This window comes from Ambystoma mexicanum, chromosome 4p (assembly GCF_040938575.1).
Source record: "Ambystoma mexicanum isolate Mex_15411 chromosome 4p, UKY_AmexF1_1, whole genome shotgun sequence".
NCBI classification, from domain to species: Eukaryota; Metazoa; Chordata; class Amphibia; order Caudata; family Ambystomatidae; genus Ambystoma; species Ambystoma mexicanum.
Window position 1 is genome coordinate 1,199,986,913 of NC_090927.1, and position 20,197 is coordinate 1,200,007,109.

The following is a 20,197-nucleotide window of genomic DNA, read 5'->3' on the forward strand; positions in this document are numbered from 1 at the left end:
GATACTGTCCTACAAGAGTTACTAGTAAAAAGAGCACAAAGGAAGGTTGCATGTGACCAATTATTTTTGCCAAATGAAGTCAGACTTTGCCTCTTTAATCTTACAGAGGAATACAATTTCATTCAAGTCTTTAAGGTTGAACAGATATCTTAAAGAGTGGTTGTGTGTGCCTAAGTCTGGTTTCGCTTCAAAGACTAAAACTTGTAATATCCAGAATTGACATTCTTTATTTGATGAAGTGGTTATATGGAAGAAAACAAGCAGAACGCAAGCCAAGAGGCAAATCATTTTTCCAGCAGAGCGAGTATTGTTTAAACCCCACCACATAAAATGTGAAGCTGACAACAGTCCAGTAGTCTTAAGTCTAAGTGTGGCATTGTTACCTGAAGCTGAAAGGTTAGCACCACAGCTTCTGGGCAATTACTGGAACAGAAGGTGTGTGAACAAGTCTGGGGAAGGGGAACTGGGTGCTTAGAAGGACCATTGGGAAAATAACCTGCAATGCTGAAGATTGCTGAAGCTGGGAGGGAGTCCGTCTTCTGGACAGAGGCAGGTTACCTAGGGTGGCAATCAGACAGACAGAAGAGGCAGAGCACCTTCCCCATTTTTTGGGAATTCACCGAAGGGTGCCTTGCCTACCTGTAGAGTTGGAAGTGCCTTGTCATTACATGCCTAATATTTCTGAAAACTAAAGTTGAAGCAGACGTTCCTGAACTGTGGTGGTTTATAAGTATATAAAACGGTCAGTGGATATCACATTGAAGTGGTTTGGAGTAGTGGCCAGGGAAAGGCCATAGCTTTTGGGTCTTAACCCTGGGGGTGTAGAAGTGATGGAGGATCACCTTTGTGGCGGGTCCTTCGGGATTGGTAGTGGGGTGCCCAGAGACGAGACATGGTATCCCTCTTTCCCTATTGAAGAGCAACCTAACCCTCCCCTGGCCTTTATAGGCTACTGAAAACCTCTCTCCCAATTTCCCCACCTTTTACCTATGACAGTACTGGGATGAGGAAGAGGCGACAGAGTAATGAACACTAATACCTCATTTCACCACTCTACTGCTGGGGGGATGAAGATGACGGCAGATTATTTGGAAGGTCAGGCATGTCCCTTTAACTATTGTCAGGCAAGCCCAATTGGCAGTCCACACCTGCAACCTGTCAGGTCGTTGCAGATGTATAAAGGGAGACCAAAGCAGCAGCAAGAGGAGCAACAGGGAGGTCTGTGTTGGAGAGACCAGCAGGGGAACCGATACGTGAGAAGGCAGCCGTGGTGGGCCCTGAGAGGAAGCCAGGATGCCGGCAGATGTCCCAGAAGACCTGTGGAGCCCAAGGCAAGTTGGGCTGTTAGGCTGCCACAGGTGTGGGAGCCTCTGTGGTTGGGTGAGAGCAGCTAGAGATGCGAACAAGGAAGAAAGAAGAGAGGATGCTGTCCGCGACCAGAGAGAAGAAGCAGAGTTACCGGCGTGTGCAAGGAAGCACCCTGAATGCTAGCAGGGCTTGCAGAGAATGGCCCGCCGGCCTGAGAAGCAGAAGGGAAGCCGTGGAGCCGTCGGAGAGGAACGCTGAAGACCAGTGAGTGCAGAGAAGGAGCTCCTAAGGAGCTACGCATGAGTACCGAAGTGCCGTACGAAACATATTGAATCCCAAACTGAATGAAAACTTGAAACAAAACTAAATTACACATATTAAATACCGATCAGAATGAAACCTTATGGGCACTGCTAATAGCGGACGAAAGCCAAAAAGGGAAAGTGCCCGCTTGAAAGCAACCTACGAAAAAGAGTGCAAGTGTGAAAGAGTGCAACAGAAAGGTGGGGAATACATAACACCACCTCAAAGTGAACTTTATGAATGGATGCAGTGTGGCAAGTTCAAAGACTGGCATAAGATGTGTGACACATAATGGAAACAGCCAAGAGTTCAACCAGGAGAGTGGGAATCTGCACATAAAGCCAAGAGGCTGACAAAGAGAAGCAAAGTGGATGTGAATCTGTACATAGGGGCAAACGCAGAAGAACCTGTGTGGGCTGAAGAGCCCTACGGTGCCTGGTTTCGCGACCTGTGATGGGTGGACCATGTAGCCTGACAACTGCGCCTAGACCAGGGAGCCCTGAATTGTGAAAGCCAAAGACATCGTGAAACAAACCAAGAAGGAGCACTGTGAATGAACTGTTAATGCAAGGAGTGTCAAGTTGGCATGTAGTTGTGTTAAACATTGAAAGACTGAGACTAGTATCAGTTGCTACATTGAATTCTTGGGGAAGGGAACCCTGAGACTTGGTGAACTGCAAATGCTGTCTTGAGGATGGAGCCTCAAGACCACTTTTCTTTTGTACTGTGTTGTCTTGAACTTGGGTATGGGAACCCCAAGGATTGAATGGAACTATATTACCTATTACCTTGAACTTGGGAAAGCTAATCTGGAGACTTTTGTGGAGCTTTCTTGAACTTTCAGATGGGAAGCTGAAGAAGAAGCCAACAGCTGGAAGAAGCTCAGAACTTGTGTTTATCACCATTTCTTTTATTATTGACATCCCTACAAATTGTTTAGCTTTAATTGTGAGGGCAAGGATAGGTTTTGGACACAGACAGACTTAAGTTGAACTCATTGACTGAGACTTTCCTTTGTTTCGTCCATGTAGGGAAATCCCACCTTAGCATAGGGCAAGTTAGGCCTTTACCTTCCTGACATTTGATATAATAAACCATTTTATTTTCAACTTTGAATCTTTTGTCTGTGTCTTGCTTCATGATGCCTTCACAGCATACTGTGGGACAAATGTGGCTGTTCTCACAGTAACACATGCAAATGGGTGTGGTTGTTAAAAGGGAAGCTGCCTGACAAATTATACTGAATGTGCTGCAGAGGTCTTAACTAATTGTAAAGTTGTAGATGGAGAAATTCTTTTCTTTGAACTATGGCAACCAATATTGAAGAGAAGACAGCCAGGATTACCACTGGTGCTATTTTCGTGACTGGATTTGGTAGGGGATCTTTTCAACCAACACTGGAGAATGGTTACCGGTGGATGTTTGTTTGATGAACTTCTGTTTTGACTTGGAACTGACAAGAATTGGTTCAAGACTTCATTTTTCGTTTGAACATTTTGAAGTGACTTTGAAACCATGGGGAAGGTATTTTCACAGGACAGGTGAAGGTCATCCAGCTATTGTTCAATTCTTGTTTATTATCTTATGTTGTTTTATTATTATCCTGTGAATGTGTTGTTGATTAAGTTGAGGGCCAGTTTACCTATGTTAGGAGTTGTTCTCTTAGCCTTTCGACTAGGTAGAGAATTCCCGGATAGATTAGGACAAGCAAGGTTTTATTAGCAAACCTTATTCTTGAATAAAATGTCTAATCTTGAAATAACTACAAACAGTTTTCCAACTCGCATTACTGACCCCTCACTGGTTACAGTAGTATGACATGGACACAGGAGTGACAAACCTGTTGGCATAAACTCCTATTAAAAATGAAATCGGAAAACACCCTTACTGTCCCTATGACTAAAAGGGGTTGCCCTACCTCACCAAAAAGACAAAGCACTCTGTCAGGATGTCCAGTCAAAATTAGAATAGTCCATCCTGTGTCAAAACGTCTACTTCCAACCATCACAATTTTAACTAACAATAAAGGGTAAAGGGACTTCCTGTTCTGGAGGAATGACACCCTTCCTCTGGACAAATTGCAATTGTACGTGCGAACCTCGCCTGCGAGAATGGCTCCCTTCTCCAGGTTTCAGTTATCCTCAAATAGGCCAAAACAAGTTCAATCGCAGTAAAAGTTCAAGTTCCAACAAAAAGATTGTTATGGGGAAAGACTCCCTTCCCCCGGTCACAGGTCACAGTATTTGCAATGCCAAGAGGTTTCTCCTCTCTTGGCTCTCCACAAAGTTGACAGTACCAAGAGGACACTGCTTCTTCTATTGGCTTCTCAGGATTCTTACAAACTGCACCAGGCACAATGACTCTCTTCCGCTGGTTACATTGTTCACAGTATTCGCAATATACAGTGCACCAGATTCTGATCACTCCCCGCCTGCCTGGAATAATCTTCTGCCAGGCACTAGGCCAGTATTTCTTCTTCCAACCTGGTCAAGGGTAATATTTTCTCTTTCACTTATTTGCTCTTCCTGGCACAGCCAACCTGGTTCACTCTTCACCCAGGTACTGTGTCTTGGGAGACTGCTGCACAGTTCAGATGGCAGCCCTGATGTACTGCCAGAGACTGCAGAGGGGCCCAAACCCCTTTCCTTGAGCTCTTAACGTGTGGGTCCCAGACCCCTTCCTTGGGTTTGTAGCATGCTTCTCTTAATCCCAGTTCACTAGCCTGTCAGGGATTCTGTTGTGTGCATACTTCTCTTGGTTTCTTAATGTTAGGGTCCCTGGCCCCTCTTACAACCTTGTAATGTCTCTTAACTATGCCTGGTTCACTATCCTGCCCGGCTTCTCTCTCACTCTCTTTGGCGTGTTCTCTCACTCCTCTATTCTCAATTGGTCTCTCTTTGCGGTCCCAATGAGAAGAGGAAGATGGCTCTGTACTTCCTCCCAACCAGTTTGTGGGGTTTTACTGTGCCTTCCCAGTCCCCCTCCGCGTACCTTTGCACTTGGTCCGCACAAGGGTTCCGGTCCCCAGCAACACCAGTAAGCTTCTGCTGCTTCCAATGGACTCTTGTGATCTTCTCTCGGCAGCTCCCTAACTGATCTCTTCGAGTGAGGGAATCTCCTGTTTCCCTTAGTCCTTTGCACACTGCTGGTGCTCTAGGGTCCCCCCACTTTTTGGGAGGCATGCTGGTCTTCTTGGTTCCCCACGTGAGGGAGACTCCAGCTTCCCACAGTTCTCCACAGGCAGCTGGGGATCAAGCGGGTGCCCCTCTCTCTGGGTAGTGCAGTGGTCCACAGCGCCTTCTATTCCAGCTCAGGATTCCTGCTCCTACAGGGAAGGCTTGACAACACCTCCTGGCTTCCCTCCTCTATTACTACTCTAGATGGACCAATCGGAAACCAGTAACCACTAAACTGTTACTTGTGGTTCTCAAGTGTGATCCTCATGCTTCTGCACATCTCCCTCATCACAGTACTGATCTTCCGACTCCCTTGTGAGTCATTGGGGATCTTCCTTGTCACAGTACGGGAAAAGGGATCTTCACAGAGGTAACTCCTATTCTTCCTCATCCCAGTACTTTCTACAGCCATGGCATGCCACATGGGAAGGGGCTCCCCCCCTAAGGAAGAAGGGATGACATCCAAAAGATTTGTCACGACCATACAACATAACAAAGCCTTGTGGGCTTTAGATTTATTTTTATAAAGATAAATCAGCAACATATGCTTCAGTACATTATGATCAAAGAAATGATTGATTCACTTTATACAATAATATCTTAATTTTTGACAATGTTATCAACAGATCACTGCAGTAGCAATGGAAGCATGCTGTGCACCATCACTAGCAAACGTATTTATGGAACATTTTGAAAACACGTCTTATCTTCAATGAAATTTGCTGATAACATCATACATACAATGGAATGGTATTAGCATACTTGATCATGGCCCAATTGACCTTTTTCCGAATTTACAAACTTTTTGTTCAAATTCTTTAGGAATTTCAGTCAATTTTAATTAAATATAGATGTGGGGTGGAGTAAGGGAATAGGTTAAGCTGGGGGGGAGCAGGAAGGGACGGGAGGTCTCTGTTAAGAAGTGACTCTCAGCCTTCTTATAGTTGACTTGCCAGGTTTATTAACATCTTCACAAGTATCTTTACAGGCAGTCATTTAAGTTACATAAAGGACATTGACACTGGCAGCCCATCACCCAGGCAGGGGTTCACCAACTGACCAGGGCTGGAACCTTCACTCACACATTCCAACACTCAGACATCAACACTCCACATGACATCACAACATTCCTGCTCACCCAGGCAAGACATATACAACAGTCTCCCTCCGCATTTCTGAAACAAAGAAACAAACAGAAATTGTGGTCAAATCAGAAAAGGTCAATTTTATTTGAACAAATAGACCTAAACCATACTTGTCATACTTGTGATACCATGCCTTCCCTACGGCTTGGAGCTATTTAGCTCCTGCTTGTAGCCTAGAAGAGCCTGGTTAGCTTGGCACCAACAGCTACCAGGAGCTTCTTTTGGCTTCCTAAATCAACTGATGCCAAAGAAACACACCTATGTGAATTTAGCTCTGTGCATTTGTGACAATCTATAAATAAATATTAAGACACATCTATAGGACATTTGAAGCATAAGGTGGTCATAAAAAGTAATCACAATGTTAGGTTTGAGCATTATGTGAAAGTTAGATTTGCAGGGCGCTGTGTACCAGCTCTTAGTTCCTCAGTGGTAGCTCCTGATCACTGGTTAATGCTGGATACCCATGAGCTGCTTTTAACTACTGCTAATCTAATCTTAATTTCGAGCCCTGCTAATCCATATGTTAACAATATGGCATTAAGAATGCTTGAAACTAATGTGATTAATCATTTGATTCACATTAACTATAACAAAACCATGACGTCTAATTTGGGGAAACAACAATCTTCAGTGATTAACAACCTTGCCAGTGATCCTATCCTTACTTTTAAGCGGTTAAAGGTGGTGCAATTGTAGTAATGGATACAGACCTCTATCGTAGAAGCTGTTTGACACTACTTGAAGATGAATCCACCTACATAAAACTTGACATTGACCCCACCAGAGAAATGTCCTCTCTAATCAAAGATATCTTAGTTGAGGCTATAAATGAGGAATGGATTTCAACACCGACCATGAAATGTCTGATTACACCAGTTTGCTTCGCTATTCCAAAGATTCACAAACACAGTACTCAACCTCCATTTAGAGCTATTGCAGCGGGAATGAGTAGCATATTTGACCCACTGGAGGTCTACTTGGACCGACTACTTTAATCTATTGTACAAAGCAATACAACTTAACTATGAGGCACTACACATTTTTTGAACTGTTTAGTAAGTGTGGATCTCCCATCTAAATAATTGCTTTTATTAACCATGAATGTACAGAGTCTCTACACCTTTAACGCACAACAAGGGCCTACAAGCAGTAGAACAGATATTGCTTAAACAAGATTTGTTTCCTGCCAACAAACAACTAGTGGTGAAATGACGTCATACCATCCTTTTTCATCATTTTGTTTAGATATGATGGGAAATACTACTTACAAGTCTCTTGGACTTCTATGGGTCAGCAATGGCCGCTGCCAATGCTAATATCTTCATACATTACTTGGAGGTAAAACATATATTGTACAACCCCCTTTGGGTCAACATAATTGCCATTTGTAAGCTCTATGTTGACGATATCTTTGGTATTTGGAATGGCACTCAAGAGGAACTGATATTGTTCCTGCATTTTCTAAATGGTGTTCACTCAAGAATCAAGTTCATAATGGAAATAGGAAGCCCTAAGTAAAATTTCTTAGATGTTGAACTATACCGAATAGATAGCATATTTCACACCACTATCTTTATGAAAGAAACAGATGTGAAGAACACATTACATTTCAACATTTTCTACCTATAGACTTTGTTCAAGAATTTACCATATAGTCAGATTCTAAAACTTAAACGTATCATTTGCAATCCTGTGATGATCAAACAAACTGTTTCATAATTGGAGGTTTCCCCTAGAGAGATTGTTGGCATAGCACAGAGTAAAGCACAAACCATAGGAAGAGCACAACTCTTAAAGTACCAATGAAGACAAGCTCCTCTTTGGCATATGTTACACCACTATTTTGCACAGAGTTACCAAATTGCCAGAATACATTGGAAATCACTGAACCTTGACACTCAAGTAGACAATTCCCCAAGCCAACCTTGATAGCATATAAGGGGATGCAACATACAAGATTCCCTAGTTAAGGCAGAAATAACACCTAAGCCTACACAGAGAATTGTGTTGAAACTTAAGACTGGTATGTTTCCCTGCCTCAATTGCATGAATTGCAATAATGTTCAAAGAGGTAACAAAGAGGATACACAACCCAGCATCCATGCTCGGGACAAAAGATCAAATTGAGAGACTATGCCACCTATAATACCGCTAACGTGATCTATGCCATTAAATGTCCATGTGGCCTAATTTATGTGGGTCAAACTACCCGAAAAAATAAAAGAAAGAACACAAATCTAAGATTAGAATACGCAACATGAAATCACTGCTAACCATACTTTTTTTTAGAAAAGAAGTGGTTTTAATACTTGAAATGGTTCATAAACTACAGAGGGGGTGGTAACCTAGTGAGGAAATTACCCCAAAATGAATCATTTTGGATAGACCGTCTGGATGCATTAATGCCCAAAGAAATGAATGAAGAATTCAATCTATCATGTTTTATGTGAAGCTATGAAGGTTTATTTTCCACTAATATCTCTATGATATTGATATGTTAAATACAACTCTATGTTAATATCAATGCATCTTTGACATTCTTTGAATGATGCACTACCCTAGAGATACCATTCTGCCTTTACAATTTCACTGATAGATTGCTACTGACAACAATACTTTAATCAATTGATTTTACTAAACATTATGCTGTTTGTGCATTCGACATTCCTTATGATAGACCATGGGGACATGATGACTGATTCTGAAGTTTTTCGCAAAAATTGCGAATGAACACTTTTGAGATCATTCAGTTTATATATTTTTTATTAATAGTCCTTCAATTCTTTTTGCTGATCTTCATGGGTTTGTCTCTTCAGCAACATTCCCATTCATGCACACAATCTTTTTAAATCATTTCCTATCTCTCTATTTATATTCTTTCTTTTACACCAAGGAATACTCGCCCTAATTCATTAATGTATACATTTGTGGGCATAATTATTAATGCACTTGTTATACACTTTTTGACTCTCACTCTACTGCTATCACTACGGTGTACATGTTTTTGATGAATGTATACATATATGCGATGATGTCACTAAGTTAGTGATGTCATCACATCTTTTTAGGCTCTATTACGTATATACGCCATTTTGGGATTCAAAAGGGAGTTTCCCACAGTGCTTGGCATTTCTGTTATATTCTACTTATCCTTCTAAAGATATACCCTAGAGCAGCGGTATTCAAACAGTGGGTCGCGACCCCCCAGGGGTCCGCGGGTGCATCCCTGGGGGGCCCCCGAGAGCTCAGCATGAAATATAAAAAAAACATTTATTTTTTTAGATTGGAAGAAATGGGCAGGGGTGTCTCACATGGTCGGACTGAAGCATGAAACGGTCTCAGGCAACAATGAAAAAGTGGCCCGCAGTTGTAAATGGATATTCATTCCTTTAGTCACAGACTGGGCCTCATTACAACTATGGCGGTACGGTAACAACGGTGCCGGTTGCTACCGTACCGCCATAGTACGAGTTGAGCTCGCGGGTGCCTGACAGCCTGCCAGGTCTGACCTGGCAGGCCGTGCGGCACCCGCGAGCACAGCTCGTTGGATGCACCAGCACCGTTATTAACGGTGCCGGTGCATCCAAGCTCCCCGTTCCCTTTGAGCCCTATGGGGCTCAAATGGGAATGGGGATCTACCGGTACCGGCACCCGCGAAAGGGCAATTATCAGGTCCGCTTAACTCGGCATGACCCGGTAATTGCCCATTCACGGGTGCCGGACCCGGATGCAAATCCGACGGCAGCCGTGCAGGTTTTACCGGCACAGCTACCGCCAGGGTTGTAATGAGGCCCACTGTTTCAATAGTACCCAAGGGGGTGCTTTGTGTTAAAATATAAGTAAATTGTGATATATTCAGCAACAATGGTCAAAATTACTAACTGCATAGTTAAGTAACTCATCAAACTGGTCCACATTGGCCAAAATGGTGGCCCATTTTGACTGGCCCACACTAGCATTTTACATTTTTGGTACAGGCATTGCCCTATAGGCCAGTCCGAGCCTGGCGGCTGATCCATAATGGCGAGGGGGCTCCCACCCAGTGGCCCCTCACCCATTATGGCGGAGCTAAGGAGCCAGCCCAGTGAAACAGTGAGCACTCCCTCAGCTGCTTTTTCCAGTTGATGGAGTGCTCCTGGGCTGGCTGAACTGTCAAAGGGAAACCCCTTTGACAATTCAGTTTAGTTCCCCAGCCGCACATGCTCACTGAGCCATGCAAGTGCTGGGGCGTTTTGCTTCGCCAGCATTGCATAGCTCATTGGAAATGCTGGCTGGGCAAGACTGCATGTCATGTCATGACTGGCAGACTACATGTCTGTATGTCCCGAGGGGGAGCTCCTGCGCCTCCTCACACATACGGAAAGAGCAGCCTGGAGCAGGGCGTTTCAGCACCCACACACAGGCCAATGCAGAAGGTACGTTTGTGTTCATTGTTTTTATTTAAACATGTGCATGGATGCGTGTATGCTTATGTTATGAGTGAGTGTATGGTGATGGATGCTCGTGTGAATGATAGAGTGATTGCTGTATGAATGTGCAGCGCCTTGCATACACACATAATCATGTTGATTGTGTTAGGCCCAGTGGGGCCCAGGGGACAGGGATGGTATCTTTTTACTGGACATCTATCATAGATGTCCAGTAAAAAATGTCATGCCTGCCCCCTGGGCCCCCAGCACCAATTGCAAACTGCTTACCAATTTTTTTGTTAAAAGTATGCTCTACAATGCAACATTTTAACCCATTATTTAAAATAAATTCCCAGGGGGAAACCCCCCCCAAACCCCTCTTTATTGGTTCGTGCTCCCTCACTATGCTCGGTTGCTATGGCATTTTTGGGGGAAATAGTTATGCCCCTCCACTTAAAAAAATCACCAGCCGCCACCGGCCCTCAGACTGTGTTGGGAACAGGATGGGGGGAACCCAGGGACTAAGATGGGAGCACAATGGTTGGGAACCATGGGATAATGGTGGGAGCAGATTGGGGAGAGCCCAGGGACTGGGTAGGAGTGGGATGAGGGAGCCCAGCGACTGTGATCGGACAGGTGATGGCGCGCAATAAATACTGTCCATTTGGCTTTGGCATTTCTGGGGGGTCCCGACCTGCCCAAATTTTGCTCAGGGGGCCCCGCCCAAAAAAGTTTGAAGACCACTGCCCTAGAGCACTGATAATATGGTGGGTAATCTTTCTATACAGCTCCTTGATTATCTGGAAATACCTTACAGATATTTCTAAACCTAGTTTTAATACTATCTTTTCTCTTCAGATCGGAGTATAAACTTGGAAAGTTGGCATTCTCTCCGAACTGTGAGCTCACGTGAACATTATTGAAGGTACTTTCTAGTTTTAGATTGTTACTCCCCTCATTCCTTTCCCTATTTCTTGATAAAGGAATATATTTATCATTGAGTATTATTTGTGTGTCCCGTAGCTCCAAATCTCGCAAATTAAAATGCTGTGGCAGGGAATGCAACCCATGTCTAAAATTAAACAAACAGTGTAATAAAGGACTAAAGCACATAGGGCTCATGCCTTACCGTGTGCCTCCACAAAAGTTCTCAGTCCCAGGTTTACACCCTGTTTCTGCAGTTCTCATGGTCTCTTTATCTTAGTTGCAAGTCTGAGGTGTTGGATCCATACTTCAAATCTGTGGGGATTTTGTAAGTGGGGCAGTCAGTGGCTGGGCTTCCAGGATGGACTGGAACCAATAGGATGATAGGAACTGCTCCTTCAGCAACCTGCACAAATCTCTCTCTTTCTTCCTGGGCGTCTCACCTCAAGTCTTGTTCCCACAAAAGCTTTTCAGTAGGTTGTCTGTCTTCCTAGGTATGTGAACCCTAACCGTTATCTGCACACCATCAATACATAATGTGTAATATTTCCAATAATGGGAAAAGGGACTAACATAATTACTGGCGCCTGACTTCCGCGCTGGCGGACTTGGAAAAGCCCAGTGGCAGCGGGAAGCCAGGCGCCAGTAATTTTGTACGGGTCCGGCGGCAACCCATAATGAGGCCCATTTTCTGTCTAACGGAGACTTGGCAGAGGGGCACGTCATCACTTCCATTTTCAGAATTTCTCTCGGATGACTACAGAATTATCCATCAAGACAGGATACCTAAACTCCAGGGGGAGGTTTTGCTGTTATTTTAAAATCATAATTAGATTTCTTCCAGCTGTCACTAGCTCATGATTTAGCCATGGAGGCCACTGTAGTCCGTTCTCTAGTCTCTGCTTCTCATTCATTGTTTACCATCTAATGGGTACCTATACCAGTTTCCTGCCAGGTTTTCTGGAGCTGGTTGCTTGACTTCAAGTAAAACATAGGAAGCTTATAATAGTAGGCGATTTTAATATTAGATACAACCTTCCGCATGTCCCAAATTTGCAACAGTTTTTTGAAGATCCATCTCATCTCTCAATTTGTTCTGAACCTACCCATCAACTTGGGGTCATTTTAGATTTGATATTCTCGTCAGGCGCCAGTGTTTTGGTTCTACCCGTTAAAAAAGTTATTTGATCTGATCATTATCTTGTTCCCTTTACCTTATCGGGCGGTCCCAGTTTGGATAATTTGCACCCCATTGTCAGGCTACAGAGGAATTGGCGGTCTCAAATCTAACTGCTCTGTTGACACTCCTGTGGATTTTAATTCTCTATCTCATGCACTTCTGGTCCCTGCAAATGATCGTGCTCCACTTAAACTGATTCACATGCGTAAATGTCCTTCCCAGCTATGGTTTTCCGATGAATTTAGGTTGGCTAGATTAGAGCTGCGTCAAGCGGAACGTAAATGGCGCATGTCCTATGGCTCAATTGAAAAGTCAATTTTTACCACTCTTTCCAAAACTTATCACTCAGCCATCCGTCTAGCTAAACAAAATAGTTTGATGCATAGGGTCACGATTGCTCTAAAGAGCTTTTTGCTATTGTGAAATCTTTTTCCCCCACTTCTTGATTTTTACCCACTGTAGCTTCTTCGCAATCACGCTGTGATGCTATGGGTAAATTCTTTCAAACTAGGATTGAGGGTCCGACAGCGGAAACGTTTAGATCAGAATGTGCTGTTGCCCATGGGTCTACCTTTCCGGTCTTTTCTACTGATACTGTTCTGTTTGCCATCTGTCAGCTTAAATCAGCGTCTCCCTCTGATCCACTTTCTTTTATAAAAAATATTGTGCCAGATTTGATCTCTCTGCTTTCACAAGCTGTTAATTTTTCATTTCAGTTGGGCTGTATTCCTGATGTGCTCAAGCAAGCCACTCTGATCCCCCTGCTAAAAAAACCTCACTGGATGAAACTGATTTGTCCAATTTCTGTCTTACTTTTTTTACTCCCTTTCTATGAAACTCTTGGACGTTTTGGCCTCCCCTCGTCTGTCCGCTTTTATTGAGTCTTTTTCTTTGCTTGACCCCTTCCAGTCAGGTTTTCAGCCAGGACGGGGTACCAAGATAGTCTTGATTTCAGTTGTGGATGATCTAGCCAGGAAGGTTGACAGAGGTGGTGTTGGGGCCCTGTTATTGTTAGATCTATCAGCAGCTTTTGACACTGTGGGCCATATCATTCTCCTATCCCGCCTGGCCTCTGCAGGTCTCTCTGGTACCGTCCTGGCATGGTTTACCTCATTCCAGATGGGCAGGAGCCAGTCACTTTCTTTGCCCCCTTTTTTGTCATTTGCTCTTTCCCTTTCTTATGGTGTTCCTCAAGGATCTGCTCTGTCCCCAATATTATTCAAAATCTACATCTGGCATCTTGTTGGCCTCATCTGCTCCCACAGCTTCAGGTGCTACTCTTACACAGACTACACTCAGATTTTGGTACCCTTAGATCCCCACCGATCTGAGTTGTCTTGTTTTTGTGGTTGCCTGGGGGCCATGAAGGAGTGGATGGGCCGCAACTGGCTTAAACTCAATGGGGATTATGCATGAGGTCCTGTTGGTGGGGGGTCCCTGTTTCCTGTTGTCTTCTTTCTGGCCTTCATTGTTGGGTGATTCGCCTGTTCCAGTGATGGTTGTAAAAAATCTAGGGGTTTACATATCCTCATCCCTTTCTATGTTATCACATATCAGCACAGTTTGCAAATCTGGTCGTTTCTTATTGAAGATACTTTGCAGAGTTCTGCCTTTTCTGCCCACACATCTTCATCCAGTTGTTGTGTCCTCGCTTGTGAATAGTCGGCTCTCATATCAGTCTAATTCTCCGATCACTTCACTGTCTTCCGGTGGAAAAAAGGATAATCTTTAAATCACTCTGTCTGGTCCATCGGCTTAGTACGAGGTTGGGGCCATTTTTCTTCAGGACAAGTTTGTGCCATATGTTCCTGGGAGGTCCCTTGGTCCAGCGATGACCATCTGGTTATGGCCCCTAACTTCTGTTTGAGCAGAGTTTGTAGCCGGCCCTTCTGTGTTGCTGCTAGCAAACTATGGAACATCCTCCCGGTCCGTTTGAGACAGACCAGTAATCATCTTCTATTTCGCCATAATCTTAAAACCTTGTTATTTTAGCTAGGGTTGTTCTGCCTTGTTAGTTGGATCCTCACGCCAAGATGCCTTTTGGTCAACGTGCGCACTACAAATGCTGCTAACATAACAAAGAGAAGAGACATAGCCAACTCTAGGAAATAGGGTGCTGGAACCCCTTACAACGTGGGAATGTAAACCGCATGAGTCAGTGTGAATTTGCCGTGATGCACCTGGGCTCTGGACTTACTGAGAACTTGGTGAACCTTTTGTTGGAACATTTTACTTTCCTTAGAGAGACTTTCCTTTCTAACTACAACTGTTCTGCTAAATAGTACTGCCAGTGAATTCATGATGTACAGCTTTTTTTCCCGCGAAAGCAGAATTGTGTTTAAAGGTTCTTTCTACATACAAAAAAAAGGATTGTTTTGGGCCATTGTCAATGCTGTGAATGCCAAAAATATTATTGATATGAAAACAATAAATGCTGTAAAGTCTTTCCTCGCCTACTATTTTCGCTTGTTCTTCCTTCTTCCTGGTCAATGTGAACTGGGTAATGTTATGCTTCAAACAGCTGCAACATTAAAGTTTATCGTTAGAAATATAGATTCATGAGAATCCTTGAATTTAACTTTTAACTTACCAAAATAAGTCCACCAAATGTCACCATAGTGGGCACAATATTTATTAAAGTATTCATAATCACTCGAAACCTGAAACAAAAGAGTCCAAAAAACATAATGAAAATACTTACAAATGAAGTAGCTTTAATTATTAACTTGTGCTATTAGTAGGACATAATTGCAAATGGATAATAGTTATTGGAGAGGTTTTTATTTGTCAGTGCTACACTGAGTGAATTTCATCAGGGATTGTAATTAACTAAAATGCCAATGGTTATCGGAAGTTACATCACACATCAGATGACATCACAAGAAGTGCACTTTGACGAAATCTCAGGAGTTAACATCACATGATCTTTGACTACTGATGACAGCTCATGAAGCAATGCATATATGTAAAATAAACTGTAAGCTTAACAATAATACTAAAGCTGACAAAATACTATTTCAGTTACCAACTATATTTTAAAAAGAGTGTTCCTTTGATATGCAATGGGTGGGGCCATGTTATCACTGAATACAGACTGTAAAACCAACACAGGCCTCTCTCATGGGCAGTTACTGCCATCTAATGCCTGTTACAGCTTCTCATGGCTGCAATCTGATTGGCAACTTGACAATGCTAATCCTGCTCCATCTCTCTGTCATCCTTGACACTTTCAACCGTCCCATTTTGCTGCAGAGACTTCATTCAACCAAAGGGGTATCAAATAAGGCTGTTAAATGGTTCAGCTCATTCATTACAAAGAGGAAGTAAAGCATCAGATGCAGCAATTGCACATCTACCAGTCGTTTACTCCCAGGGTTCACCTCTCACCTTTACTCTTCTGCATCTAGGCACAATCTCCAATAGACATCACCAGATATCACCTACTCTTAAATCCCAATGCAGATGACACACACGTGCCTATCCTTAGTCACGGACCTACTCTCTGCCATCAAAGGACTTCTAGACATTGCTCCTGGATAAGTGGCATTTCCTAAAGCTCAATGGATCCAAGACTGAAATTCTTCTTAAGAAAATGTACAATGGATGCCCATAGCCCATTCTCTTCGGTCAATCACCCTCTATCAAATCCTCTGTACAAAAACTTGGTTTTCTTATGATGCCAATTTGAGTGCTAACTGCCAATTCAGCACAGTAGTCAAACATTCCTTCTTTCATATAAAACTACCACACAACGGACTCATCTACATTCCCCATGAGAACCAATACAGGTTAACTGGTGCTTTAACCTATGTCCGGATTACTGTAATGCTCCATTTAAAGGCCTCTATCATACTATTAAATTCTTTGCTCACAAAAAGGAACAAAATTGAGCGATCCAATTGGATACAAGGGCATCAATCAGTCCTTTACACACCTTAAGTCTCTGCTGGTTCCTGGTTGCATCCTGTATCAAATTCAAAATGAAGTGTCTCACCTTCAAAGGGATTCATGGACTTTTGCCCTCAATACCTGCAAAATAAATTCCACTGCTACCAGCTAATAAGATCTCTGTTCCCAGGGGACTCCAACCTGCTATCCAGCCCCTTGTCCCAATGCGTCTATGCATTTATCTATTTTTTACCCTTGCCTCGGGAACTCTCTTCCACCTCATCTCAGAGCCACCGTCTTCATCCTGCAATTCAGGGCTGTAATGAAAACCCTTGCTCCCATTTGACTGCATACTCAATTCCTTAGCCCTTCTCTTCCTTCTCCCAGTCACATGCGTACTTCCCCCCTTCAACATTTTGCTATCGCCAAGAGACAATTCAGTTTGTGGTGTGTACTATAGAAATAAATAATTGATATGCTAAATAAGGCTCCACATTCCTGGGTGCAGCCCTAATATGTCAATGTTGCCTCCCATAAACAAATACTGCTATCTTATGACCGTTACAGACTTGCAAGCCAGGTATAGCCAGTCATAACACAGTCTTACGTATGCAGTTGCTTCCATAATATGCCAAGTGCTTCCTTCAATGCCCCAGTAAGGCCATCCAATGTCAGTGAACACCTCATACATGGTATGAGTCAACATATGCATTGTCCATCCTCAAATGTGTAACTGCTGCCACCACATGGCAAGTGCCTCCTCAAATGCCCCAATAATACTATTGAATGCAGTTAATGCATTATGCCCATGGTGTAAACACTATGTAATGTGCAGCCTCAATTATCCAATTTCTGTCATCATATGGCAAGCACAGCTTCAAAGGTCCCAGTAATGCCATCTAATGCAGTTAATGCCCCACATACATAGCAAAAGGCACCATATTCAATGTTTAACCTCACAAGTGAAGCTGCCGTGATATGAAATGTGCAGCCACAAATGCCTTAGTAACACCATCCAATGCATGTAAAGTCTCAAATGCACGTGATTAAGCACCATATGTAGTGTGTAACATCACAAGTGCAGTTGCTTGCTTCATATGCCAAATGCAGCCTCAAAGGGGCAATGATGACATCAAATGCAGTTAATATGTCACATGCATGGTAAAAATCACCCTATGTATTGTGCAGCCACATATGTCAGATTACTGCCATCATATGTAAAGATTAGCCTTAAATGCCATAGCTCTCAAATACCTACTGTTCGCACATACGCAGCCAGCACGCTCCTAGAAACTTCAAAGTCTGCAGCTCCATCATCTAGCTGTGCACCACCGCCTGGATCCATGCTTCTTTTACCCTGTGGTACACATCTTTCCCCAGGTGCATGACATAGCCAACCCCCTCCAGCACCAATGCGTGGTTCCTGCCCAATGTCCAGCTCTGCAGCCCCTTAACAGCCAAGGAGACTTTTTTTGTAACACTTTATTTTTCATTTTGTAAACAACGACCACAAACTTGGAGTACAAGCCAAACAGTGACCCACCAACAGCATGACACAACATAAATGTCAATGTACATTACAAAAAAGATTGGCCACAGTTCCATACAGCCAGATCACACAGCTGCCGTAATCAAATACTGTACATATGGCACCCACACCTCTGGTGGGCGGGCAATGGCAAGGTTTGTATAAATGCTGTCTCCATATCATGGCTATATGCAACATCCTCAATACATATTTTTGCTTTCGGCGGGTGGCCATCCCGCCAGGACATAGCCACTCTACTGCGCGCCACCACCATGAGCAGGCCAGTTAAGCGTCTACCCCCTTGCAACAGGGTTCTTGTGCACTCCAGGAGCGCCAACATGGGGTCGGGGTCTAGCCGCTCCCAATAATCAGGGAATCCTTGGACAGGACGTCCACCCAATACTTGAATCTGCTCGTACTCCCATGCCAAATGCAGGAACATAACCCCACACATGGCGCACAAGTCCGGAGTAGAGGGAAAATGTCTGTGGAGCCTGGCCAGGGTGAGATAGACCTGGTTCAAGAAATTAAAATGAATCCACTTAAATTTGCAATTTAAGGACACTTTTTGGGTTTGACGCAACACACACTGCCAGTCATTGTCTTCCAGAAGGACCCTTTCCAGGTCCCTCTCCCAGCACGGTCCTGGCACGTCCCATCCCATGGAACATCCTTCATAAGGCTTCTATCTAGCCGTGAGACAAGGTGACATTCCCACTACGATAGAATGACCCTATGTAGCAATGCCCTATGTAGCAATGGCGGTTGTCAGGGAAACAAGTTAAATATGACCTTAAAGACATTACGGGCTGATAATATAGGAAATTATCCAATGCAGGGCCCAACTCCCCACCCGCATCCTTCCCCTGCTGTAGTGAAAGAAACTCATCCCCAACAAAAAAGTCCCCAACGGTTAGTGATACCCAGTTTGTCCACTGTTTCAAGTGAGTTTGTCCACTGTTTCAAGTGTGTCTTCTCCCCGTAATGGGCATAACCGCTACAATTCGAGCAGGGAGGAGGGATGAGTACAGATTATCAATGCCCAAATTGCTTGCCACCTTCCTCCAGATCGCACAGGGGACCCTCACTACATCCAGGGACCTCAGAGGCACCCCCGATACCCCAAGGACCACTGAGCGCAACAAATTGGGGGCAGCCAGCGCCCTTTCCACCTGCACATGAGGCCACATGAACTGAGTAGAAAACAAATGAGCCAAAAAGTGTGCCTGATCCGCCCAGTAGTAATGCTCCATGTCTGTCAGAACCAGGCCCCTCTTTTTATAGGGATCCGTCAGCGTGGCATACACCACCCTTGCGGGCCTCCTTGCCCAAATTAGATCGAGAACCATCCCCCGCAACCGAAGAAACAAAACAGTGGCAAGGAACAGTGGGACGTTAACAAGAGGTAGAGAAGCTTGGGGAGAATAATCCTTTTCACGATCGAGAGCCGACCCAGCAGCGTTAAAGAGAGAGTGCATGACACCTAGCCACCATGTCTTGGAGAGACCCAACCATCCTACCATAGTTATCCTGAAACAACTCCTGACGGTCGCGCAACACCTCCAACCCCTGGTAACGGACCCCAGTAGTCTCCCACTTAAGGCCAAACTCATCATCAAACGCCCTTATCACATCCGTCAGGGGAAAGACCACCGATTTGCCATGATTAATCCTCAGGCCAGAGAACTCCCCAAACCTAATCACCTTGTGCAGGAACAGGGCCAAACCTAATCACCTTGTGCATCGGATTGCCAAGGAAAAGGGCAACATCGTCCGCGTATAAAGAGATGATCACCCTATGCAGCCCCAACTACAGCCCTCACTGAATGTGGCTGCACTGCCAGAGGAAAAATGAGCAGAGAGACAGCGGGCAACCCTGCCACGTCCCCCGCCCATGTCCAAGCTATCGGACCGCTGATGTCCCACCGCAATCCTCGTCATTGGGTTCACATAAAGGAGGGACACCAAGGAAACAAAGTGAGCACCAAGCCTGAGCGTCCGGAGGACCGCAAATAGGTAAGGCCACTCGACGGAGTTGAATGCCTTTTCGGCATCCCAAAAAACCACAGCCACCAGTGTATCCGGTTCCAGTACTGCCAGGACTCTGAAAAATAGCATAGGCCATATGTCGTGTTCCTACCAGGCACAAAACCGGCTTGATCCGCCAACACAAAGCCTGGCATCAGACTGAGAAGTCGGTTTACCAACACTTTAGTGACAATCTTGTTGTCTATGTTAATTAATGATATCGGCCGGTAGGAGGCGCACTCCTTGGCCAGGTTCCACCTCTTGTGTAAGAGGACAATATTCGCCTCCCACAGCGAGGGAGGAAG

The 20,197-nt window shown here is 44.2% G+C and overlaps 1 protein-coding gene across 1 annotated transcript in view; it reads right to left on the minus strand.

The window, feature by feature from the left end:
• The window catches only part of LOC138453728 (two pore calcium channel protein 1-like), a 1,160,417-nt gene that overhangs the window by 249,407 nt on the left and 890,813 nt on the right, over positions 1-20,197 (minus strand). Inside the window, exon 14 of the mRNA XM_069606850.1 lies at positions 15,039-15,108. Within this exon, the coding sequence (XP_069462951.1) occupies positions 15,039-15,108 (70 nt within the window). The remainder of the gene's footprint in view (positions 1-15,038; positions 15,109-20,197) is intronic.